This window comes from Delphinus delphis, chromosome 1 (assembly GCF_949987515.2).
Source record: "Delphinus delphis chromosome 1, mDelDel1.2, whole genome shotgun sequence".
NCBI lineage: Eukaryota > Metazoa > Chordata > Mammalia > Artiodactyla > Delphinidae > Delphinus > Delphinus delphis.
Genome location: NC_082683.1, coordinates 119998867 through 120024682, shown reverse-complemented (window position 1 = coordinate 120024682; position 25816 = coordinate 119998867). Strand labels below are relative to the sequence as shown.

Here is a 25816-nt window from a genome sequence, read left to right as displayed (position 1 = left end):
GAGGGGGTGTCGGAGAGAGGCTTCCAGGAGAGAGTGGCCAGAAGCAAGTTGGTTCCTCTGGGTGCTCATTGCCAATGAGGTGGGGCAGGAAGCAGTCAGGGCAGGGGCGGTCTGGGAAGCTCCTGCCACACAAGACAGACAATGTGGGGAAGGAGGAACGATGACCTGAGATCCAAGAGCCCGGGGTTCCAGCTCCCACCTGTTAGATCTGGGAAGGCACCTAACATGGTACCTGGGCAGGGGCAATAGGCTTGGTGTCTCTCTCCTTCAGTCTTTCCCCATGCTGCTGCCTCATACTTTGAGGACCTTTTTTCTCTGCTGTAAACCTCATGGCTCCTCATTGCCTCTCAGATTAGATCCACTCTCCTTAGCCAGGCAATCAAGTACAGCCCACCTTCCAGCCTTGTCTCCCATCCATCCACCGGACACAAATACCTGGGCTTCCCTTCAGGCCTTTGTTGGTCAAAACTTTTTGTCCATCACTGGCCCATCCAAATCCTACCTGTTTTTTAACTTTTTTAACATCTTTATTGGAGTATAATTGCTTTACAATGGTGTGTTAGTTTCTGCTTTATAACAAAGTGAATCAGCTATACGTATACATATATCCCCATATCCCCTCCCTCTTGCCTCTCCCTCCCTCCCTCCCCATCCCACCCCGCTAGGTGGTCACAAAGCACCATGCTGATCTCCCTGTGCTCCCCGTTTTTTAAAGCTGTCAAGTCCCAGCTCAAATGCTCCTTCCTTCAGGACATCTTCCCTAATCTCACTTGCTTTCTTAAATTATCCCAACCAGATTTTAATCTCAGGAATGGTCAGTTTCTTGAGTTAGTGCCTGTGTCTTCTTCCTTTTTGTATCCCAGGATTTCTGAATGAACTTAAGAATAAACCACTTTACAGCTGAATTTCCTCATCTGAAAAATAGGAAAACCTCATAGGGTTGTCGTAAGGATTAAAATAGCTAATTAGCGCTGAGCAAACTTTCCTTGGACGGTAGCACCTACAGTAGCAAGAACAATAATTACTGTTCTGTGATTGCTGTGGGCTGGAGGTGGTGGATCTGGTCCTGTTGGAGATGGGAGTGGGAGAGGAAGGTGGGTGAGGGCCTCCTGAGCCCGAGGTGACGGTGTCCTCCTCCTTATTCCCATGACCTTTCTTATCCATCTGAGGATTTGCAGACAAAGTCATGGTTAGCTAGAGGGCTCTTTTTTGGGGGGTCATCTCTTTCATGGGGTGGAACTAAGTGCTAATAACTATTTCCTTGAGGCACTCAGAATTCCTAGCCCATACTGGCCCTCAGGCCACTTTTGCATGTGGGGCTCTGGAATTAATTTTTTCCAAAGCTCCCAGGTGTACATCTGGGGTTGAGTACCACTGTATTACACCAAAACAAAACAAAATACTGAATATAAGACTTAGAAGTCTTGCCTTAGCCTTGTATAAAAAGGAGGGAGCAGGGGGAGGGGGGAGGAGAAAGAGGAAGAGGAGGGAGAATTCTCCCACCATGGACGTGTTTTCATGCCTCCTATGAATGAATTTTTAAAAATTCCTGGTGACTTTGATTTCAAAGCAAGGCCTTGAAAGCTGTCTTTTCTTTTTCGCATCCCTTGCAGCATTTAACCCAGAGCCTTTGCCCACCTCCTATGCTCAATAAATATTTGCTTAGTGAATTGAAAAGCTAGTAAATTTAGAAGGAACCTAACTCAGGCTCTGTTGTATTTTAGCTTTTATTGATCATTCCTTCTGTCCCAAAGGCCTTGAATAGAGAAGAAAATCCTACCCTTGGTTCAGTTTGGGAATTACAGTCACTTCAGTTAGGCAAAAGTCACATAGACCATGCAGAAGCCAGTGGACCTTCCCTTAAACCCCCGGATATTCACCAGGTGCCTCTACCGGGCACTTAACTCCCACTTACTCAGCACCACCTTTGTTTGAACTTACTTGGAAGTGTTCTTTGTTTGGGGGCACGTTCCGACTCCTCAGTGAGATTTTCATCATTTTTGAGGAATGACACACAGACCTCCGTTTCATATCTCCCTTCACAGTGCCTAGAACGTTGACCTGTACCCATGGGTACAGAAACACTGCTGATTGGATAACTGGCTTGTATTTATTTAACTTTTCTTTGAGGAATACAAGACACGTAGAGGCAGCTTCTCAGTCATGTCCCTAAGAGCACCGGGAGACAAGGAAGGGGTGGCGGTGCGGAGTTAATGTTAACTTGTGATAAGGGGTGGAGAAAGGGATACACACACGTTCGTTTATTCAGCCATTCAGTTCTACCAACTTCCTACCACATGCTGGGTTCACGTCAGGCACCCGGAAGACAAGGCAGATGGTCTCTGGCTCTAAAGATTTTATATTTTCATGAAAAGATATTTGTTCCTTAGAGACAAGTTCAAGAACATGATCCGGGACTTTTAACCTAATTTTTGGTGCTATTGCAATGATTTGGGCATTTGGCTTACCATCCTCGGTAGGCTTGTTGAGATGACCACTACACGTATCGTCTCTTCCACTTTACTGTGAACGTCTTAAGAGTGTGCATTTTATTTACCTTTGTATCCCAGAGCCTGGCACAGTGCCTGACGTGGTGAGTGCTTGTAAATGACTGTTGATTCACTAAGCGGATGGACTTGCATATTTTCCTTGGTTCTCTCCTAGTCTAAGTCTTTTGCCTGAGGGCCATAGCTCCCCTTGGAGTACTGCTGAATAGGCAGGATGTAGTTAATAAAAAATTAAAAAATACACAGAGGACTTGTCCTAAGTATGCTGTTCAGCGTGGATTTCTAGCTCAAATAAAACATGAGTAAAATGAGTAAAAGCTGAGAGCTCTGATGTAGATGTGTTGTGATTTTCGGTTTAGGTTTTGGCATTTAGAAATGACTTCGTTCCTCTATGCTACTCTTTTTCTCCCTTAAATTCACATCCCTCATAGGCAATTTTAGATACTCTGTACTTGGAAACTACTTCTCGAAATAGAACCCACTTTTTTTCCCTCAAGGATGGCCTTATTGCTTTCTGCCTCAGGGATTGGGTTTACCCTGGCTCTGTGTTTTATTGTATTTTTTTCTCTTGCAGCTAAATGTGGTCAACAGTGTCAGCATTTCAGAGGACATCAAACCCTTACCAGGGCTTCCTGGCATTGGAAACATGAACTACCCATCCACTAGCCCTGGATCTCTGGTTAAACACATCTGTGCCATCTGTGGGGACAGATCCTCAGGTATGTACAGAAGCATACGCTCCTCCCAAGTGCCCCATGCAATGGGGATACCAGAGAAGACACCTCTTCCACTGCCCACTTGGCTCCTTTGTACCCAGCGAGAGAAAAAGGGTCTTTGAGGATGGTCCAGCTTGGGGCCCAGGCTGTAAATTTCTGTCACCACAGCCTTAATGAATTTAAAGCATAATTTCATGTGGTGAGATTAGATTTATAGAAAACATTTCAGAAGCCCTTCCCTGGAGTTACTGTGTTGCGTGTGTATCTGGGATAGAGAAGCTGTTGTAATGAGCAAGTATCTCAAGTTAGAGTCTCTTTAATTTAAAAAAAAATATTTTTTTATAATTCTAAACATAATATCCCAACATAGGAAATGTGGGAGAACTAGAAAAGTACCAGTGAAAACAAAGAGCTATCTATAGTGTTCCTAACAAAATAAACCCTTTGATATTTTAGTGAATTTCCTTCTACAACATTCTAGGTTTTTAACATGTTTCCATAGGTGGAAATAAGTGTGTTTTCACTGATTTTATCTTCTTTGATCCTTTTCCATTTTTGCCCAAATTATTTCTTTCCTGACTTGTGTCCCTACCTCTCCATCATTCCTGCCTCCCCACTCCCCATCTCAACAATTTTGATGACATTTGAATCTCTGATTTGATGAATGAGGAAGATTCTTTTCTATAGTTGTCTATGACGACTGACAATATTTTCTCATCTTTTTAGTGTCACCAAAGTCCCTGCAAAATGTGACTCCACTGAAAGTTCCAGGTGCCTGGAACTTAGCTACACAGCTGATGTTTGCTTGTTCTCAAAAAGTTGTTTCCAAATCATGCAGACTTGACCATTGCCATAGCAACCTAATTCCAGCCACGCTGATAGAGAGTTTTTTCTGCTATGGTTTAATTGAAAGTTGGGCAGTTCTTTCGTATATGGAAGAACCACGGGAATGACAAATTGGTCCCATGTTTCTTAAAGACAAATACTTCAGAGCTGAGAGCATTAGGTTTTTTGAGCCCAAGATAAAAGCCTGTATTTATTATGAGTTCAGGAAATTAGTATAGTCAACTGATTAGGCACAGACTAACTTCATCAAGCAGGCTATCTCTAGCCACCATTGCATCTTAGAGTGGCTTCCTCTGAAATGTAAGCTCCTGGGATGCACATATTTACACTGGCTAGTTCTCAGGGACTTCAAGTTCACTTCGATATCAGCCTAAATACAACCAAATTAGAACGTCATGTCAGGTCTATAACTAAACAGTATCACATGTCATACTCAAGAATCAGACATAAATATGTTGTGAATGATCTGTTTCATTGTATTTTTCAAGTCCCACAATTCCAGTCCATTGAGCATAGCTGCATGGTGTGTAGTATTGGGAAGACTTCTACTTAGAAAGAGTATATGGTGATTGATTCTTGATGCCTATGTGGGCATGGGTATGGTGGCTCTCCTGACCAAATTAGCCATCTCTGGCTGGAGTCCTGGAAAACTGGATGCGTGGAACAGGTAATAAGGGCAATGAAACATGTAACAGATTATTCTGGATCAAGCAAAACTACCTTCCATCAGATCTTTATGTCACATCTCAAGATTATATGTCATATTATGCCATAAAGATCATAGCCAGTTTACTCCTCCAATAGGCAGTAGTATATAAAAAAATTTATAACTCAGGTTCTTGTTCATAGTTTATGATAGAGGATAATACTTTTAAGTGAGATTCCTAAGTCCTTGGGCTTCAATTATGGGGAAATATGTGTGAAGCTGAGGTTCTTTTCCTGCTAGATAACACGTAACAAGCTTAAATAGTTTTATTTCTTATGTATACTGATGTCTTAAATGAAGGCAGAACATTTTGCTTAACTAAACATAAGAGTTGCCCTATTCAATAAATGTAAGCAAAATCTTAGGTCAGGACTTTTCTAATAATGCTCTCTGGAATTGGTGACTCCAGAGAGTCGCTTCCAGAGGGTAGACACGAGGAAGGGCATATTTACTCTGCCTTGGTTTGGTTCCTGTCATCAAGCCTGCATTCCCTGCTTTGCTTTCTGTCCCATTGCCTAGGTGATGCGCCAGTTTCCTAGGCGAGAGCCAAGGGGTTCTTTTGCATGAAAGACCCAAATAAACACAAGAATAACTTATGGAATGTCCTTTTCTTGTGACCAGGAAAGCACTACGGTGTGTACAGTTGTGAAGGCTGCAAAGGGTTCTTCAAGAGAACCATAAGGAAAGACCTCATCTACACGTGTCGAGATAATAAAGACTGCCTCATTGACAAGCGTCAGCGCAACCGCTGCCAGTACTGTCGCTATCAGAAGTGCCTTGTCATGGGCATGAAGAGGGAAGGTGAGGTTCCCCACTACCCCTCCCTCCACTCGGGGGAGAGCAGTTTGCATATAAATGATGGAAACAAGTGCAGGACATAGGAAAGAGTCCTGCTAGGCTGGACTATGTGGAAGAAGTTTGAAGCGGAGGGGGGAATGACTTTGGGTACCATGATTTCTCGAGTATTTCAGTTGAATGCTTCCTGCCCTGGTAAGTGTGTACCCCCGAGCAAAGATAGCAAGAGCATCTTCCTCCTCCATGTTCACCTATCCTCTCCTGGACCTCAGATGATGGTCCAAACTGGACCCTCTCCCTTGCCCTTCCAATAGCCAGACAGCATCAGAACTGAGGTCTCGGGATCGCTCTGTGCTGCCCTGTAATGGGACATCAGTCTGACCTTCTGGGCAGAGCTGACTTCTCCCCTCTAATCCTCACTCTGGGGAAGCTTGCTGGTTTGATGAATCTCTCTGGGCTTTTATAAGCTTGGTCTGCTACAAATCCTCTGAGATTGGTGTATTCCAAAGTCTTTGGGGATTATTGGCGTTACCAATCATCAGACTTTGCCTTCTCATTCAGAGAGATCGTCATCATGCGTTTTTAAATGTTACATCTTTCAAACTTACAGTGTGGGTTAGCTGGGTTGCTGTAGAAGAAAAAAATCTGAAAGTGCTTTGTGTTTATGTACAGATCAAAAAGTCTTTCTGTTAAGTAATACAAATAACCTGAATTGGGCAGTTAATTAGCTGGTGAACTCAAGCAAGTACAGGGTGTAGTAAATGGTGAATCTTAATAGATTTCAGAGTAAGGAGGTCCTGCCTCTCTCTCTAGGAAATGGGAACAAGGCGTTTAGTCACTCCCAGGTGGCTTCTTATTCTTGAAGAACTTCTTTTCTGTGAGGAGGGGAGAGGCTGACTGAAAGGACCAATGAAGAAAAAGTTTGAGCCCCTTCTAAGAGAGAATGCTACCAAGAAGGAAAAAAAATGATATTCCTAGCATGTTTGAGATGGAGGTGGCCCTTGAGAATAACTTAATAACCCTAACCATTCTACAGCCAAGGAAACAGGCTTGGACTGATGGAGTGAGTTTTCCAAGGTCCCCAGGTAGGTGATGAACAGAGACTAGGACCGCTTACTCCCAGATCAGAATCTCAAATGGACAGACCCCCAAATCTGTCCTCCTAACCTGTTCATCACACGGTCCTCCCCATTTTAGGAAATAGCCATTTTTCAGTTGCTCAGACCAAAAGCCATTGGACACCTCTTTTTCTTTCATACACCACATTCAATGGGTGAGGAAATCTTCTCTCTTTCTCAAAAGATGTTCAGAATCTTTCCATGTCTCACTATTTTTACTGTTATCACCAAGCCACCACTCTTTTTAGTAATAATACAAATAGCCTCCTGAGAAGTTTCTCTGCTTCCGTCTTCATCTTCCTTCGGTCTCTCCTTATCAAAGCAACCTGAGTAAGGCTTTGAACAAGTGGGTCAGGTGAAGCCTTTCCTTCACCAAAACCCTCTGATGCCTTCCCTTCTTACTCAGAAAAGAAAGGCAAAATTCTGGTCATGACTTCAAGGTCATACATAGTCTGGCTGCCCCATGTCTCTCTGCTCCAGCCTTCCTAGTGTCTTTGCTGGGCCATCAGGGGTCCTCCCACTTTAGGGCCTTTGCACTTACTGTTCTGTCTGCTTGGACTGCCCTCTTCCCAGGTACCTGCATGACTCACTTCTCCTCCTTCGTACCTTTACCTGATTGTCAACTTCTTGATAAAGCTTTGCCTGACTACACTGTCTCAGATTGCCCCAAACACCCTCATACTTCCCAGTCTCTTTCCCACAGCACTTACCACTATCTAACGTACTTTAAACTTTTGTCTGCTGTCTGTCTCCAAGAACGCAGGGATATTTTTCCTGCCTTTTGTTCCCCCAAGGCTATATCACCAGTGACTAGCACATAGTAGACATTTAAGAAAAAACTGTTGAGAGAATGGATGAGTGATTTAAACTAAATATCGGAATCATAAGTTTTAGTAATGCAGGAGCTTCTAAAAAGGATTCATTCACTCAGTCATTCATTCATCAAGTATGACTTGAGTGACTACTTCATGCTTGTGTCATACTTGCTGTAGAGGGGTCAACAATTTTCTAGACTGGAGCATGTGATGTGAAAAATCAGCTGGTGGAGACTGTCTCCTCTTCCCTGGGATAGAATTGATACTCTTTGTAGCTTCCACCACTGTGATAGTCAAAACATAAAATTAATGCCCCCAAAGTGTGTCTCTCATCAGCATAGAGCATGATTGCTGCAGATTGCAAATCACCTATGCTCGATTCTCCTGCCTCACAGTCTAATTCTGATTCTCAAAACTCCACCTGAGGGCTTCCCTGGTGGCGCAGTGGTTGAGAGTCCACCTGCCGATGCAGGGGACACGGGTTCATGCCCCAGTCCGGGAGGATCCCACATGCCGTGCAGCGGCTGCGCCCGTGAGTCGTGGCCACTGAGCCTGCGCGTCCGGAGCGTGCACTCCGCAACGGCAGAGGCCACAAGAGTGAGAGGCCGTGTACCGCAAAAAAACAAAACAAAACAAAACAAACCACTCAACCTGAATATTTCTGGCTCAGTTAGGGTCAGAGTGGTTCACAGAGCAAATGATGGGAAGCGTGGTTCTTTATTTTAAGTCAAACAGGGACATGTGGATTGTAAGAGCATGGGCAGTGCTTCTTTTAAACCTAGTATTATTTATGATTCTTTCATAGCAAGTAGGGTCCAGTTTTGGTTCCTGCATTAAAAAAAACAAATAATGTGGAGCAACAGGAATGATGAAAAGCTGAGGAATAAAGATTAGGAAGGGGAAAGGGGCTCTCTGAGAAATTGCTAAAGGAATTGATACTATTCGCCCTGACAAAGAGAAGGCAAAAAGCGAATCAGTTCTTCATCTCACTATATCGAGGGTCACTTTTAAAAAGTTACTGGACAGCCTTTCCTTCGCCACTATCATTTCTGGCCTTCATTTACAGAATTTGGGGCTCAGTTCAGGCACTTTCTTGAGGACAAGACTAATAAAATCCTGGAACAGATAACTGAGTGATACTATGGAATTTACATTCCTAGAGAGTTGGACAGACAGAGAGAGATGAAATTGGGGTGGGCTCAGAATTCACCTGCCTAAAACCAGGGTACATAATGGTGAAGCTGGAGTGGACATAAAGCTGGAGTGTCTGATGTAACACAGTCATTTCCTGAAAGAAGAAGCAGAGGTTCTGAGAGGCTAGGGGTCTTGCCTAAGCTTACATGGCAAGCTAATGGCAGAGTGGGTGTAGCACTGGGACCCTCTGACTTCCAGGCCACCAAACGATCCTCAGGGGTTCTGGGGAAGTCTATTTCCATAATTTTGGATCATATAATGTGGTTTGGGTAGTAAGAGAATGGATTATTTTTGAGGCAATTTGTGGTCGGCACTTGACATTCCTGTGGGTCTATTAATCCAACCAGCCCAGAGCCTTGGAGTCAGGGGTAAGCTCAGGAGGCAGCCAGACTGGGTCTACATGCTGGCTTCACCACTTCCTAGCTCTGTGACCTCAGGCAGGTTACCTAACTTCTCTGTGGTTCATAGCACTTCAGAGGGTTCTTGTGGGGGTTAATTATGAAAAGTGTTGAGCATAATTCTGACACAGAGAAAGGGCTCCATACATTTTGACTATTTTAATACATCACAATAAATGTATGTTGGACTAATGGAAAATCCTGTTTTAGGTCCCACTGGCCCTTCAATGTACCCTGATGTACTGAGTAGCAGTAGCTCAAAATGCGCCATAGAAGATTTGCTTCAACAACAGATACGTGACTCCTCATTGACGACAGTAAGATTTATGTCACAAAAAGGAGAACTGAATAGCAAAGGATCACTCAGTGAATTGCAAAATTGGAATTAGAATCTAATTCCCTGAAGTCAAGATTATTTTCTTTGGAGCGTGAAGGTTATTTTCCTCTACAAATCTGTAGAAGAAATCAATTGAGGGCCACAAGAGGAATTTGGTTTGCTTTCCCCCATCTTTTCAAATCAAGACAAATAGATGCCCGTTAACCTACCTTTAAAAAAAATTAATACAAGAAGCATTCAACTTTAACCAGCAAATCCAACTGATGATAAAAACACATATGAGAGTTTCTGTATGTTGTCAGTGAATGAAGGCTAACCAAATGGACAGAAAGAAAGGATGAGGGGAAAAGAGAAACAGGGAGAGGGAGGAAGAGGCCAAGAGCAGGGATAGAGACAGGACCAGAGCAGAGCCCGAGAGTGTAAAGAGAGGCCAAGGGGAGGGGAAATGCTACTTTTCAAAAAACTTTAAAATAATTGTTTCGTTTAATCTTCATAAAGCAATCTCAGGTAAGTACTATAATCCCCACTGTACATATAAGGAAACCGAGGCTTTGTAAGCTGAGTACCATGTCCGACGTTACTATCTAGGAAGCGGTCGGGCCCATTTTGAAAAAGATTTCTTTGACTCCAAGGTACATGATTTTTGCTCTTCTCGTATTTTGTCCTCTCTGCTCTTTTTCTCGTCCATTTCTTCTTTTTCTTACTCTCCTGCTTTAATCTCTCTTTCCTTTCTTCCTTTACTCCTTCCTTCCTACCCTCCCTCCCTCTCAACCCCTGAATATCATTCTCATCTTGAGGTTTCTTGGTGTGTCTCTATTGGAGACAGTGATGTATCAGCCAGATTTGTGCTGTCAGACCCTTCTCTGACCTACTTTGAGAGATCAATAATATCACTTGCGTGACAAACTAGATGTCCAGCATCCAGTCCCAGTTCATTCCGCAGCCTTGTGGCTCAGAGAGTAGGAGGAGCCTTGGAAAGTGGACAAAGGGGAGGAAAGGAGAGGAGATGAGACGTAGAAGTTGCTCGTGGAATAGCTGTCACTGAGGTCCCTCTGGGCCACTGCTTAGAGGATAATTTTCTCGATTCTTGGGATTTAGAAAATGTGTGCCAATACTGAATTCTGCTTATCGCTACTGGGAATAAGAAGATGGAAACTGAAGCTTTCGAGAGGATGGAAACTAACCCCATAGAGAAACTAACCCTCTTCCCAGTGAAGAGCACAGAATTGGGAAAGGGGTCTGCCTGACATTCTAATGTATAGACCCAGAGGGTTCTTTGATGAAAACCCTAAACTTGGGGAATCTGAGAAAATTCTAGCCTCCACCTTTGCCTGTGTACCCTTCCCCACCCCCCAAATCAGCTGCTGATTCTGAAATGTCATCTAGGTGACATTATTCCACCCTTTCTCTTACTAAATACCCACACGGCTCCCTGAAGATCTTCCCTGACAAGTCAGATCAGGTGATGCTGTGTTCAGGCCGGTGCACTAGGGGCAGACCTAATGGGACGCGAATGCCAAGAGTGATGCGCAGGATCTGACAGAGGGAATTTTTAGAGTAATGTGCTCGTTACTTAACTACTGCATGCTCCCGGTTTATTAGAGGTAGCAGGTGGAGGAAGGATAGGGGAGACAGCATGCAAGGAGACAGTGGCTCATTAAAAGAAAGGGCAGAATTGGAGGTTATTAAAGCTTAAAAGGCACATTTAGAGTGGCCACCATAATGAACTGGAAAGACTGTGGACTGAAAAAACCCATAGTTTGGCACAGGCATAAGAAAACAGCTCAGCTCTGCTTTCTTGGTTTCATCTGTTAACATGACAGCATCTCTGATTCATTGCCACCATGATGCCCATTTTACAGAGGAGGAAAATGAGGCTTAGGGATGTAATTAACCTTCCCACAGTTGTCCTGGGCATATGGTAACGTCTGCACGTCCTTGTCCCTGCCAGCTGTGCAAGAAGAAAGGCAGAGAAGCCGGGAGCGGGCTGAGAGTGAGGCAGAATGTGCCAGTGGTGGCCATGAAGATATGCCCGTGGAGAGGATTCTGGAGGCTGAACTTGCTGTTGAACCAAAGACAGAATCCTACGGTGACATGAACATGGAGAATTCGGTAGGTGGTCTTAGATCTCCATCCATATCCTATTTCTTGGAGGGGGCTGGAGATGGGGAAGGAGTATGTTTGAGTCCTAGAACCTGTCCGTTCAGAGTACTTTGTTCCTTTTTTAGACAAATGACCCTGTCACCAACATATGCCATGCTGCTGACAAGCAGCTCTTTACTCTCGTTGAATGGGCCAAGCGTATTCCCCACTTCTCTGACCTCACCTTGGAGGACCAGGTCATTCTGCTCCGGGCAGGTAAGGGATACCAGGGCTCCTTTCTTCTTGGGTTGCCATTTTGAAATTACCCTTGGGATCCTAAAACAAGTGACCTGATGGAGCCGTAACCCATCCAAGCTGTGCACCTTGCTGAGACAGGATAACCCTATCCGAGGTTGTTCTTTTTTATATTATTGGTAAGCTCTGAAATTTGGATGGCCCGCCCCCAAAACTTGCATTTCCAAATGAAACACTGTTAATGGAGGAGTAAGACTCTTTTTCTTTTTTTTAATATTTAAATTTTCTCTTTTATACTTAATGAAATTTTTATTAGTTTCTACATGCATTTTATTATCAGAGAAAAATAGCTTTTAAACACACACATAATTAAAGAAACAAGGCAGGTTTACAAGAAGGTGAGAATTTTCTATTTAATGAGATTTTTCTGTCCATTGGTTCTCTTAAACTGCTTCCTAGAATCCTTTTAGTGACCAAGAAAGGCTCTTTTTCCATGCAAATTTTATGCAGCCTTTATAATTTGCATTTAATCTTCAAAGACAGTTAAACAATTGTTATTCAAGACAATCTGAAGCTGTGCCTCATTAACTATTATGAAATTGGAAAATAGAGATATTCCCATTTCACAGGTGAAATAGGGGAAGCCAAAGATTTTTGCTCAGGCTTTTACTAGAAAGATTCCAGGGTCCCTTCCTATTTTAAGATTCTACATGCTATCATCTCTCTAGCCTCCCATTTCTGGGACACTGTGCAGTTGACACAGGCCAAATCTCCTCTTTGTCATGGAGCCAGCAGGGACATTTCATGAAGATTCGCTGAGCCTGGGGAGCCAGTCCACTTATTTCATCCCTGTTAGATAATGAGCGATCCCTGAGTGTCGATGGAAAGCTACATGCCGTGCTGGGTGCTACTAAACAATGCCTAAGAAGTAAAACCAGCTTGTCATGTCCTGGGGGCAGACACTGCAGGGTATACTCGCTTTATCTACCATGGCAGCTAACACAGTGACCGTTACCGTTAAGTGTTCAATCCATATTTGTTGATGGACTGGAGGGAAAAAAAGAGTCCTTGCCCTCAAGCTGCCATTCTGCGCTGCATTGGAGAGACTGTGGGGGAGGAGCAGACCCACGAGTCAGGGGACCCCAGTCTTACCCTTTTTTCCCTCACTAATTAGTGGTGTCGTCTGGAACTAGTTTTTGACCTCCCTGGATTTCTGGTTCTGCTTTTATTCCAAAGGATAACAGTACATGCCTTGGGTGATTATCAATGAAGCAAGGGTGTGGTCAGGTTTCCCTCAAGGCCTCCTTCTTATTCTTGCAGGGTGGAATGAATTGCTGATCGCCTCCTTTTCCCACCGCTCCGTTTCTGTGCAGGATGGCATCCTTCTGGCCACGGGTTTACACGTCCACCGGAGCAGTGCCCACAGTGCTGGGGTTGGCTCCATCTTTGACAGGTGGCTCTATTCTACTTCCGGCGCTTGTATGTGTGTGTGTGTACACATGTGTGCATGTGTGTGTGTGTACCTGTGGGTAGTGCTGGGATGTAGGATGGACAGCCCAATCAGCTGTACTGGCTGGAAGCAGAGACCGTTCAGCACATGAAAACATAAACCTGGGGAATGAGAAAGGGATTAAAAGAAACGGTTATCCAAGGAGATGGGGTCAATCAGAGGCCAACAGAGTTGCTGGCAGATGAAAGACCCTATTATCCCTAAAGGTTTCCAGGGAAGAGACTGTATTGTTGACATTACCTAGTAAGGTGGGAGTGGGGAGTTTGAACTGCTTATCCAAGGGGGCCTGGATGGGAATGAGGGTTTAGGATCTGACTTTAGGAATCTGGGAAAGATGAGCTGAGGTTTTTGCTGGTCTCTGCATCAGGCTCTCTGGGGGAATCCTGCTATAAGAGCAACAGCCTGAGTCTGGGGTTCTGTGCCTTAAATGGTTCTAAAGGAAAATTAAGCCAGGTGTTTTAAAGAGATGAGAGATGAATGGGCGGGTGAAAGGACGGAGAACTGGGAAAGGAAGAGTAAGATTGAAAATAGTCTCTCTGTCCAATGCCAGGGCCCTGTGGTCCCTTCCGAACCCCACCATAAATGGTCTTCCAGGGCCGTGCGCATGTCCATCTAAGATGTCCCTACTCCTTCCCTGCCTTTTCCCACAACATGTTCCACATGGAGACTATCATGGTCTTCAGTTGACTCAGCCCTCTTGATGGTGTCTAGAAATTTCTGCCCTGTCACGGAACGCCGTCCTTTGCAGTGTTCTTCCAGACATGCGATGCCCTCACCCTGCTTTGCCCGTTGCATTTCTGCCAATTCCCAAATCCTCTAGGCTGCCTTTCCAGCTCCCTCTCTGTGTTCACTGCCTCATCCTCGGTGTTCCCTGGGACTTTGATCATGCCAGTTATTGGCTTTGTGTTGCTGCTACGTATTGCTTCTGTGTCTGTTTCTTTAATGAAACTGTGAGCTCTTTGAGATCAGGGACTGTATCTTATTCATCTCTGTGCCCCTAGTACCTGGCGCATCTACTGGAAAATGGGGTGGGTACACAATAAATATTGGTTGCATTCATTTTATCAGCCCTTGGCCTGGTATTCATGATTTTCTCATCACCTGCCATTGTTTCCTGTGAGCAGAGTTCTGACTGAGCTGGTCTCCAAAATGAAAGACATGCAGATGGATAAGTCGGAGCTGGGGTGCCTACGAGCCATCGTGCTCTTTAACCCAGGTGAGTGCGTCGTGCTTAGCTCTCCTCCATGGTCGGCCCCCAGTGCTCTGATGTTCTCTAGTCTTCTAGCTCAGCAGAGGCAGATAAGGGAGGGCCAGGAGACCTATCCTGGGGAGGACAAGGAGTCAACTCTTCATGGCCTCTGCTCCTCGAGCCATCTTGAAAAGGGTCTCAAATGGACGTGGAGTGTGCATGTTTGGGGGCAGGTGGGGAGGACGAGAGATGCCAGAGGGCTAGGGTAGTAGCAAAGAAGGCGGTAAAAAGTGGTCGGGTTCTACATATATTTTTAGACAGAGCCAATGGGATTTGCTGATAGGGTGTGAAAGAAAGAGAGGTATTAAATATAATTCTTAGAATTTTTCATTTTGTTTTCTTGAACACTTGGAAAAACAGAGGTTTCATTTACTGAAATGGCAGTTCAAAGGGTGGGTGGCTAGGAATCAGGACTTTGGACGTGAGAATCTGAGATGGATAGTAAACGTCCAAGAGTGGCTCTCCCGGAAGCAATTGTTTATGTGAGTCTGGAGTTCAGAGAAGAGGCAGGACCGGAGATGTACATTTGAGAGCTATCAGCCTAGACCTGGCGTGCAAGGCTCTGAGACCGAGAGAAAAGTAGAGGCATTGCAGAGCAGAGGGCTGAGGGCTAAGCCCTGGGGCATGGTGATATTTAGAGGTTGCAGAGAGAAGGACGAGCCAGCAAAGAAGCCTGAGAGGGGGCAGTGAGTGAGACAGGGAAGAACCAAAGAGTAGTGTCCTGGGGGGCCCAGGGAGGAAAAGCATTTCAAGAAGGAGGAAGAGATCAGCTTCTTCAGATGCTGCTGTGGGTCAAGAAAGATGAGTATTCAGAATTGCATAGTAATTGATGCACATGCTTCATCTCCTGAATTAGGTGGTCTGTTACTTGATACAGGATGTGGGTCTGTCCGGTTTTTGTACCCCATCTCTTTATTCAGTCCATGCTTAGCACACAGTAAGCACTCAATAAATGTGTGAAGGTAGTATTCCTAGAATGGCCCGGATAAAAGAAAACTCTCCTCCTTGCAGTCAGCCGTGCGTACCTTTGCTCCAAGAGTTTATTGGGTAGATTGGGCACAGGAAGGAGGTGTGAGGGCACAAAGGGCTGGCTTTGTGTATTTCAGAGTGTCCCCCATCCAGCGTGTCTCTCGTAACTCTGCAGGACGTGGCCTGTGTGAATGGGGACAGACTCTGTAGAAGGGTGTCCCGCAGAGGTGTGTAAGGAGAGGTTGAATCAACTGTCTTTTTCAGATGCCAAGGGTCTGTCCAACCCCTCTGAGGTGGAGACTCTGCGAGAGAAGGTTTATGCCACCCTCGAGGCCTACACCAAGCAGAAGTACCCGGAACAACCAGGCAGGTGAGGGAGTCCTGGAAGAATGGTAACAACTGCAGCAACTCTTCTGATCTGCCATTAATGAATGGCGACATGCAGCAGGCACTGTCTAGATTTTTTCACAACCGTCTCAAAGTTACTCAGACACTGGCTCCGTGAAACCGGAGGTCTCGCCCGTCTTGTTCACCCACTGTTCACCACTTTGGCATCAGAGCCTAACAATTAGTATTCATCTTTAAATGTTGAATGAACACCCCAGTGAACGAACGATGGTGGGAATCCTTAGCTCCAATTTCTAAAGAGGCCCCAAGGCTCAGAAAGGAAACTTGCCCAGGGTCACAGAGCTGCTGCACGGTGGGGCAGGTTGGGAACCCAAGTTTGTCTGATTTCGAAGAGCTTGTGCTTTTCAGTGTGACTGCATTGCTTTCTGCTTTGCCCTCATGGAAGCCCCCCTGCAGAAAAAGGTACAGGCTTTGGTAGCCAGGAGAGGTGACCGCTAGCCCCGAGGGTGCCGTCTGTAGCCTCTGGCAAGGTCCTGGGTCTGGGCTTCTTGTCTGAAAAGGAAGATATCGGTCAGAGGATCTCTGAGGCCATCTACCCGTATTCCTGAGTGGTTAAAAAAATTCTTTCCCCAAATGTTTCCCCCAAGTACAGCTGAATAGAATTTTCCTCCTCCACTAACTCTAGTTAAAAAGAGAGAATATGATCCTCAAACCTCACAGAAAATGGGAAATGAAACTTGAAAAAAACTTCTTTAAAGGCATGAGTTTGTGTTTAGGATTAATTACCTATGCTCCCAATTCTCACTGATGACTTCTATTCCTCTGTGGAGTCTCATTTCCATTAGCCCATTTTTCCTGGATCATAAGCCACTATCTCTCAGTTGTCCGGAAGAGGCTGAGCTCATTTCTTATCACAGGCAATGAATGCATCTGTGTGAGTGGGGTCCAGCCAGTTGATACAATAAATGTGCAGGCCTTGTGTCTTATGGAGACTAAGCTGCGACAACAGACTTCCCAAATGTCAATGGTTGAACACAAGTTTATTTCTTCCTCACAAATCAGTCCTGGATGGGTAATCAGTCTAGTGTGGTGACTTTCTTCCACACCATCGCTCGGGGACCCAGGCTCCTTCCTTCCTGGGGTTCCACCATGTCGCCGAGTCTCATTGTGGTTTTTTTTTTTTTTTTGGTACGCGGGCCTCTCACTGCTGTGGCCTCTCCCGCTGCGGAGCACAGGCTATGGACGCGCAGGCTCAGCGGCCATGGCTCACGGACCCAGCTTCTCCGCGGCATGTGGGATCTTCCCGGACTGGGGCACGAACCCGCATCCCCTGCATCGGCAGGCGGACTCTCAACCACTGTGTCACCAGGGAAGCCCTCTCATTGTGTTTTGTATGCTGATGGTGGAAGGGAAAGAGGAGAGGGAGCACAGAGGTGAGGCTATATGGGCAACACATTGATCTGGAAAGGGTACCCCCTCCCTTTACTCACTTCCATTGGCTAAAACTTGGTCACATGGACCAGCTAGCCAAGAAGGAGACTGGAGAATGTGTGCAGCTGGATGCCAAGGAAGAAGGGAAGAATGGATTTTGATAGGCACCTGGCAGTCTCTCCTACATCTGAAGTGGGTGAGGTTGAAAGAGCCCTACCCAACCAGCAGGGCCTGGCTGCCAGCATCAGCTCAGCTTCTGGCCAGTGAGAGCTGACTGAAAGCCCTGTGCTGGATGACATCCACTGAATCTCCCAGCTGTAAGGCAGCATTACTCGTGTGTGTGTGTGTGTGTTTGTGTGTGTGTGTGTGTCTGTGTGCACATATCGTGTGCAGGGCATTAGGACTAGGAAGGCTCACATTCATCCTTTTCCTGGACTTGGCTCTAGGTAGTGCTGTTTACCTCTTTAAAAAACAAGACTCCTAGGGCTTCCCTGGTGGTGCAGTGGTTGAGAGTCCGCCTGCCGATGCAGGGGACACGGGTTCGTGCCCCGGCCCGGGAAGATCCCACATGCCGCGGAGCGGCTGGGCCCGTGAGCCATGGCCGCTGAGCCTGCGCGTCTGGAGCCTGTGCTCCGCAACGGGAGAGGCCGCAACAGTGAGAGGCCCGCGTACCTCAAAAAAAAAAAAAAAAAATAGAACTCTTTTCTATCTTATTATAAAAGCCAAGCATGCTTTGGTAGGAAATAAGGAAAATGTTTTTAAATAAATAGGGTAATATAAACTGCTTGTAAATTTGGGAGGTATATTTTTTTCTAGCAGCTTTGTGTATCAATGTATGTATACATAGAAATGTATATTTACAGATCTGAAATCATATGGTTTGGCGTATTATTTTGCTCCATTAGCTATTTTAGACATTTTATCAGATATTGAAAAGCACAAAATTCTTATTTTCAATGAGTCTGTAATATTTCACAGGATGGGTGTATCCTAATGTATCTAGTCATCGTTCTGTGGTTGACATTTAGATTGTTTCTAATGAATAACACTTTAAAAACTTTGGAACTTGCCTGTTTTCCCAGGAAGGGGACAGCCAGGGGCCTGGGCGGCCCCCAGGCACTAGGCAGAGATGCCAACACTTGTTGCCTGGCCCAGGGCAGGGCCTGGGAGTTCAGGGAGGGAGTGCAGGGACTGGGTCCCTGCATGTCCCTTAGGTGCATCCAGTACAGCCTGGACAGTGGGTGACCACCCTGGTGCTGAGCAGGTCCATCAGGGATGTCACTTGGCTCAACCAGGTGGGCAAGTGTGCCGAAGGCTGGTCACCTCTGGTTTGCAGAAAGTGGTTGAGGGGGTCCCTGGTGGCACACAAGCCCTGTCAAGGCCGTTTTCTTGGTGGTGGAGGGCTGCCACTCCGTGGAGACTTTTCAGAAGTACACCTCACAGGGGCGAGTTCTGCTTCCTCTAGCCAGAAGCAGACATCAAAACTCAGGAGGGGGCAGAGTTTGCAGGAACCTTCTTTCTCTCACACAGCAGGTGCCTTCAAAGGCTGTGAGTGCCCCTTGTTGCCAAACATGTGAGCGAGGAATGCGACCCTGTGGCTGTGGCTATTAGGGGGTGTGTTTATTTCTACATCCTGATCTTAGCTCCCAAACCTGGGACAGACAGCAAAGACAGCAGTCTTATGGTTAACATTTTTTAAAAAATTATTTTATTGAAGTATAGTTGATTTACAATGTGTCAATTTCTGCTGCGAAGCACAGTGATTTATATATATATATATATATATATATATATATATATATACATTCTTTTTCACATTCTTTTTATTATAGTTTATCACAGGGTGTTGAATATAGTTTCCTGTGCTATACGGCAGGCCCTTGTTGTTTATCCATACTATATATAATAGTTTGTGTCTAGAATGGTTAGCATTTTACACATTGTAAAACTTTGGCATTTTTAGAGTAAAAAAATACATTTTCAGAGCTAACGTCAGCCTAACTTCACACTTTATAAAGAAGCCGTTTTCTTTGCCTAATTACAGAAACCTCTTTCGTGGCAGAGCCTTGACCAGGAGCTCAGCCTCCTTGTTCTTATCTAACGGTGATACCATTCAGATGCACTCAGAGGCTTCCTTTTTTTTTTTTTTTGCCACATCGAGAGGCCTGTGGGATCTTAGTTCCCTGACCAGGGATCAAACCTGTGCTCCCTGCAGTGAAAACGCACAACCCTAACCACTGGACCACCAGGGAAGTCCCACTCAGAGGCTTTCTAATCAAATGTTTTGAAGGTGTGTGTTGGCCTTGGTATAGACCTTTAATTTTTCCATGTAGGGAGGTAATTCTTACCTTTTTAGGTGGTGCCACTCTGTTCTTCTTATATTGCCACATTTCCTTAAAACTCCTTTCGGCATGCATATAGACCTAGACGCATTTTCGAGGAGTATTAAAACTCCAATTTGAAAACTTCTCGTGAAATATTGTTGTGACGCCCAGTGAAGATCCGGCCCAACTGGAAGTTGCTGATTTAAGGCCACCGTGACTAACAAGATTCCGATTCCTGTACTTTTTATTGGAAATTGTGAGTAGAGTTATTTGATTTCCAGTCATTATCCGTAATAACATTAAAAATAAGCTTCACTGGCAAAAAGAATTTTGAGAGGTGAAGAGAGACCACAGAAGCATGTTGGAAATGTGGCAGATTGAGGAGCCTGAAAAGGGCCCTGTATGTGTGAGGCTAATTCCTTCACACACTAGTCTCTTTCCCTTTGATGAGCCTTACAACTAAGGTCCTTAATTATAGGTGTGCGTGTGTGTGTGTGTGTACACATGCATTTGTGTGTGTGGGTGTACCAGTGTGTGAGGGCAGGTGAGAATGGAGGAGAATGTGTGTGTATACTTTTACACGTGTGAATACGTGCAAGCTCATGTGTGTGAGGGTGTATGAGTGTGAGTGAATGTGTGTGCACAAGTGTGTGTATGTGTGAGAGTGGTGAGGGGGTCTGTGTGCACATGTGTGGGAGGCATATGTGAGTGTGTGTGTATGCATGGGTGTGTGTATTCTCTCTCCAGACTGGGGGCCCCTCAGGGGTGAAGGCTACTATTTTCTGTCTCTCTCTCTTCCTAACTGAAAGGTAAGCACGTCCACGTTGCTGCAAATGGCATTATTTCATTATTGTTTATGGCTGAGTAATATTCCAGTGTGTGTGTGTGTGTGTGTGTGTGTGTGTGTGTGTATACACACACCCTCCACATCTTTTTTTTTTTTTTTTTTTTTTGCGGTACGCGGGCCTCTCACTGTTGCGGCCTCTCCCGTTGCGGAGCACAGGCTCCGGACGCGCAGGCTCAGTGGCCATGGCTCACGGGCCCAGCCGCTCCGCGGCATGTGGGATCTTCCCGGACCGGGGCACGAACCCGTGTCCCCTGCATCGGCAGGCAGGCTCTTAACCACTGCACCACCAGGGAAACCTCCCCACATCTTTTTTATCCATTCGTCTGCTGATGGACATTTAGGTTGCTTCCATGACCTGGCTATTGTAAACAGTGCTGCAGTGAACACTGGGGTGCATGAATCTTTTTGAATTAGAATTTCCTCCAGATATACGCCCAGGAGTGGGATTGCTGGATCGTATGGTAGCTCTACTTTTAGTTTTTTAAGGAACCTGCGTACTAGTCTCCATAGTGGCTAGAGATTATCATACTAAGTGAAGTAAATCAGACAGAGAAAGACAAATATATGACACTGATTATATGTGGAATCTAAAAAATTGATATAAATGAACTTACTTACAAAACAGAAATAGACTCACAGACATAGAAAAGAAATTATGGTTACCAAAGGTGAAAGGGGGCGGAGGGATAAATTAGAAGTTTGGGATTCAAATATACACACTACTATATATAAAATATACAACCAACAAGGACCACTATATAGCACAGGGAACTATAGTCAATATCTTGTAATAACCTATAATGGAAAAGGATCTAAAAAAGCATATATATACATGTATATATATATATATAGGAGTCACTTTGCTGTACACCTGAAACTAACACAACATTGTAAATCAACTATATTTCAATAAAAATTTTCAAAAAATTTAAAAAAGAAAGTCACACTTAGGCAAAAAAAATTAAAAAACAAAACAAAATAAAAGTAAGCACAGACTACGAAGCTGATGTACGAAGTGGTTCTAAACGGGTAACAGAAATGTGGTAACTGAGGCACATTGAGGTCGCATTGCTTAAAGTAAGTGTGGTATGAGGGAAAGCAGAGTCTGGCGAGGAGCTGAGAACTGCTGGTCCTGAGAGTGGGGGGCTCTTCTTGGATCCCAGAACCTATCTCACTGCCTGGTGCGTGGTTTGTACACAAACACGTTCAGCCAGTGGCGAGAGCCCCTGTGGATTCTGCACATCCGCCGTGCTGTGCTGTTCTAAATGCTTTGGCAAATCTTCCCAGGAATCCCCAGGCACAGAGAGTGTAAGGAGCACCAGCTGGTTAGGGTTGGAGATGTGAGTCAGCATCAGCAGGCTAGCTTTTCCTCTTGCCCACCACGAATGGGGGTGCTGAGGGCAATTCTGGGATGTGGTCACAGAATTCAAGAGATTCTCAAGAGGTCACAGGATCCAACTTCCACCTTTAAGAAGCATAGCAAGACCTCTAGCCTATTTCTGAAGCTCTCCAGAATTAGAGGTTCTCCAACTGCCTTAGTCTCCCCAACGAGGCTCTTTCTTCTAATCACAGATTGGTCAGGAAGACCAAATGAGCTGCCTCAGGCCAGCAGCTGCCCCGTGCATGCTGGCTCCCCAGTCCTTAATGTCTCCTTGCTTCTCCACAGGTTTGCCAAGCTCTTGCTGCGCCTCCCAGCCTTGCGCTCCATCGGCTTGAAGTGCCTGGAGCACCTCTTCTTCTTCAAGCTCATCGGGGACACACCCATTGACACCTTCCTAATGGAGATGCTGGAGACCCCACTGCAGATCACCTGAGCCTCACCAGCCACAGCCTCCTACACAGGACTAGTCAGGGCAGGTGTGTGTGGACCACCCCCCTGCACACGTTCCTCCGCCCCCCACCCCCAACCCTTCCTGTTCCCCAAACGTGATGCTTATAATAAAGAAACCTTTCTACACATGCGACTTTTATAGGTGGAGTTTTGTATAGATGTTGACGGTAACCCTTCTTTGCTATTTAAGGGGCTGGGGATCTTTCTGGAAGTCCTTGGGAAAACTAACCAAGCCTCTGTACATATAATTAGTTTAAATTATTTTTTCACTTGCATTGGAAAGCCAATGACCAAATAATAAAGTAATATATGTGATATTGGCACTGCATGGAGCATGGGGTGAATTATTGTGCAGCAGGGCAGTTATCTCAGATGTAGGAGGAAAGGTATGGGGGGTTAGGAATGGGGGATGAGGCTGGGGTCCTGCACCAATAAATCCCACAGTTAGATACCCCATGTCTAAGCTGGGCACAGCTAGCTTTGCCCCAGGGTAGCCCCTGGAGAGATTGGGAAGAAACATTGTCTTTCAGAGCCAGCCTGGATTTTTGTTTTTTTGTTTGTTTTTTGCTCTTTTCCTCCTAAGAATAATGAGTACTAACAGCCTTGTCCTGACTGGGGGTAATGGAGTATAAGGGCAAGAGTAGATGCTCTTTTTTTTTTAATTTTTATTTTATTTTGGAGCATAGTTGATTAACAATGTTGTGTTAGTTTCAGGTGTACAGCAAAGTGATTCAGTTATACATACACATGTATCTATTCTTCAAATTCTTTTCCTATTTAAGTTAGAGAAGATGTGCTCTTGATGGGGGAAGACACGGGTCCTGGGAGTTGGTGGGAGGTGGTAATGGATTTTGGTAATGGTAAAGAAATGGATTTTCTGTCCTTAACTAGCAACAATAACAAAAAGACCAGAGTGCACCAAATTTGTTTTCCATCATTATCTGACTGTATGTAGCCTGTTCTTAACAACTTACTGACCAGAGATGTATTAATATGTCTTTTGTTACCCAAACGTTGTTGACTAGAGTGTTTCAATATTCACTTACATAACAAATTGCTGGCCACAGGCATTAGTTTCTGCAAAAATCCCCCGATCAATAATGTGTTAAAAGGGGAAGAGAGAGGGCTTCCCTGTTGGCACAGTGGTTGGGAGTCCGCCTGCCGATGCAGGGGACGTGGGTTCGTTCTCCGGTCCGGGAAGATCCCACATGCCGCGGAGCGGCTGGGCCCGTGAGCCATGGCCGCTGAGCCTGAGCCTCCGGAGCCTGTGCTCCGCAACGGGAGAGGCCGCAACGGTGAGAGGCTCGCGTACCGCAAAAAAAAAAAAAAAAAAAAAAAAAAGGGTGGGGGGAAGAGAGAAAAGCTCTTCCAGCTTCTAGCCTATGATCACCTAGTGTCTTAGAGCCCTGCTGTCTGCTGGACAGTGAGCTCCTTGAGGGTAGAAACGGTGTCTAAGTGACATCACAACCAGCCTATACAGCCCATCTTGTTCAAGTCACCTTCCTGCCATCTGCAGAAACAGGACTTAATGGATATACAATCCTATGCCCCTTAGGGTAGAGTATACAACCTGAACAGCTGCACATGGCTTACCTTCTTCATACCACCAGAACCTGACCTGGGGTCTGGCATGCAGTAGGCACATAGTAAAAGCGTGTTGTTGAATTGGGTTCCACACAACTGGAAGGAATTCCCTAAAGGTTTTTGTGATGGCAGATGCGTCATTCCGCGGCAGCAATTTCTCCTCTCAGAAAAACCCCAGGGCTAACTCTCCAGTCCAAATATATTCAACAGTGATCATGCAATTTTTAAGAAATAAAAATTGCATTATTCCTGGGAAAGAAAAGTTTAGGGATCCTTTAGACTTGGACATTAAGCAATGGAATTAAAATCAATTATGCTGTTTTTTTCCTTTTGTTTTTCATCTGCATTTATTTGTGAACCATGATGAAAATGATTGGGGTGGGAGGAGACTAGAATTTAATGCTGGGCTCCCTGACCTCTTCCCTCTGCCAGCATAACTCACTGGACACCTTCAGCTGCCTTATAGGTAACATGGGGCTTCCATGGAAACCCATCATGCCCCAGGTATGGTAAACCGAGTTCCATTCCAATATTTGATCCCTTCCTCACTGAACCCTAGCTCTTGCCTGGAGCAAAATTCAGGCTGATGAATGCCCAGCAGGGCGTCTGAACATAGATTATGTGGTGTCTCCTGGAATTGTTGCCACAGAACCCGCTGAGCTAGGCAGGAGCTGGGCAGGCATCTCTCCCCAGGCTGGTCCCATGACATTCGGGGTCCCTAAGGCCGCCTCCTTCCTGACCTGGTCCCCCTCACATCCCAGGATGAGCAACTGAGTGAATGTTCAATATCCTTGAAGGCTCTGATCCACAGCGGCCATGAGAAGCTTCTAGAGCCTACACCCCTGAAGAGAGACCTTCCTCATTCAGCTCACGTCACCAACTAGAGGAGTCAGCTCGTGGAGAGAACAGATTGTCCCAACAATGCTGATTAATGTTCCCTGAGACTCACAGCCTCATACTCCCCAGGCTGACTTACACAGATAACAAAAGCAGGGGAGTCAGTCTTGTGTTCCCAAGAGTTCTCATGGAGCCGGGACCCAAGGCTCCAGGGTGAAGAGTATGGATTCTGGACACAGCCAGCCAGAGCCTGGCTCCTGGATCCACCTGCTGGAGGTCTTGTGTTTGGGGGGAAGTTGTTTCACCTTTCTGGCTCTTCTTTCTTTCCCTTATTTGCAAACATCAGATAATAATACCCACCTCATAAGGATAAAAGGTAAAAAGATGCAGGAAGCCCAGTGTAAGAGCATGTATGTACCTTGGCACGAGACATACTTGAGTTGGAGTCCTGACTTTGCCATTCGTCGTGGACATCAGTCTTGCCAGGCCTCAATGACCTGATCTGTAAATTGGGATAATTATACTCTTTGCCCTAGGATTCTTGCCAAGAGGATACAGATAATGTGTGCAAAGCTTTTATCACAGTATCTGCCATAGAAGATGGGCAAAAGTATTAGTGAATTTTCTTCTGAAGTGTAGTTAAAACTTAATCTCTGGTTCTGAGATTACAGAACATTCTATTCCACATTCTGGTCAGTATCATCCAACGTACTGGGCAAAGAATCAAACCCTTCTGGTTTCTAGTTTTGGTTTAACACCTGTATTCTAGTTTGTATCTTCATCAGCAAAATGGGACTAAAGTTCCACTTACCTATCAGTGCTGACACTACACATCACATGGGAGAGCCTTGTGTGAGCTGCGAAGGCGACACAAGTGGAAGAGGTTTGGAAACTGTAGACACTATGTTCTGAGTTACACGCTGGAAACTAGTTTAGGATGTTGCCGTGGTTATAAACAAGGGCTCTGGAGTCAGCCCAACGGCTTCCGTTAAAATCCCATCTCTGATCACTGAGTGACCTTCGGCACGTGACTTAACCTCCTGGAACTTAGTCTTTGCAAACTTAGACTTTGGAAACTGGGAATAATAATATTACCTCCTCACGGGGCTTATTGAGA

The 25816-nt window shown here is 45.3% G+C and overlaps 1 protein-coding gene across 1 annotated transcript in view; it reads left to right on the top strand.

Moving 5' to 3' along the window:
* Window positions 1–22404, top strand: part of RXRG (retinoid X receptor gamma) — a 44136-nt gene extending 21732 nt beyond the window's left edge. The window contains exons 3-10 of the mRNA XM_060009114.1: window positions 3082–3226; window positions 5397–5576; window positions 11384–11544; window positions 11661–11790; window positions 13090–13222; window positions 14404–14495; window positions 15762–15867; window positions 22114–22404. Coding sequence (XP_059865097.1) covers window positions 3082–3226; window positions 5397–5576; window positions 11384–11544; window positions 11661–11790; window positions 13090–13222; window positions 14404–14495; window positions 15762–15867; window positions 22114–22261 — 1095 coding nt within the window. The 3' untranslated portion in view covers window positions 22262–22404. The remainder of the gene's footprint in view (window positions 1–3081; window positions 3227–5396; window positions 5577–11383; window positions 11545–11660; window positions 11791–13089; window positions 13223–14403; window positions 14496–15761; window positions 15868–22113) is intronic.
* Window positions 22405–25816: the final 3412 nt, after the last annotated feature.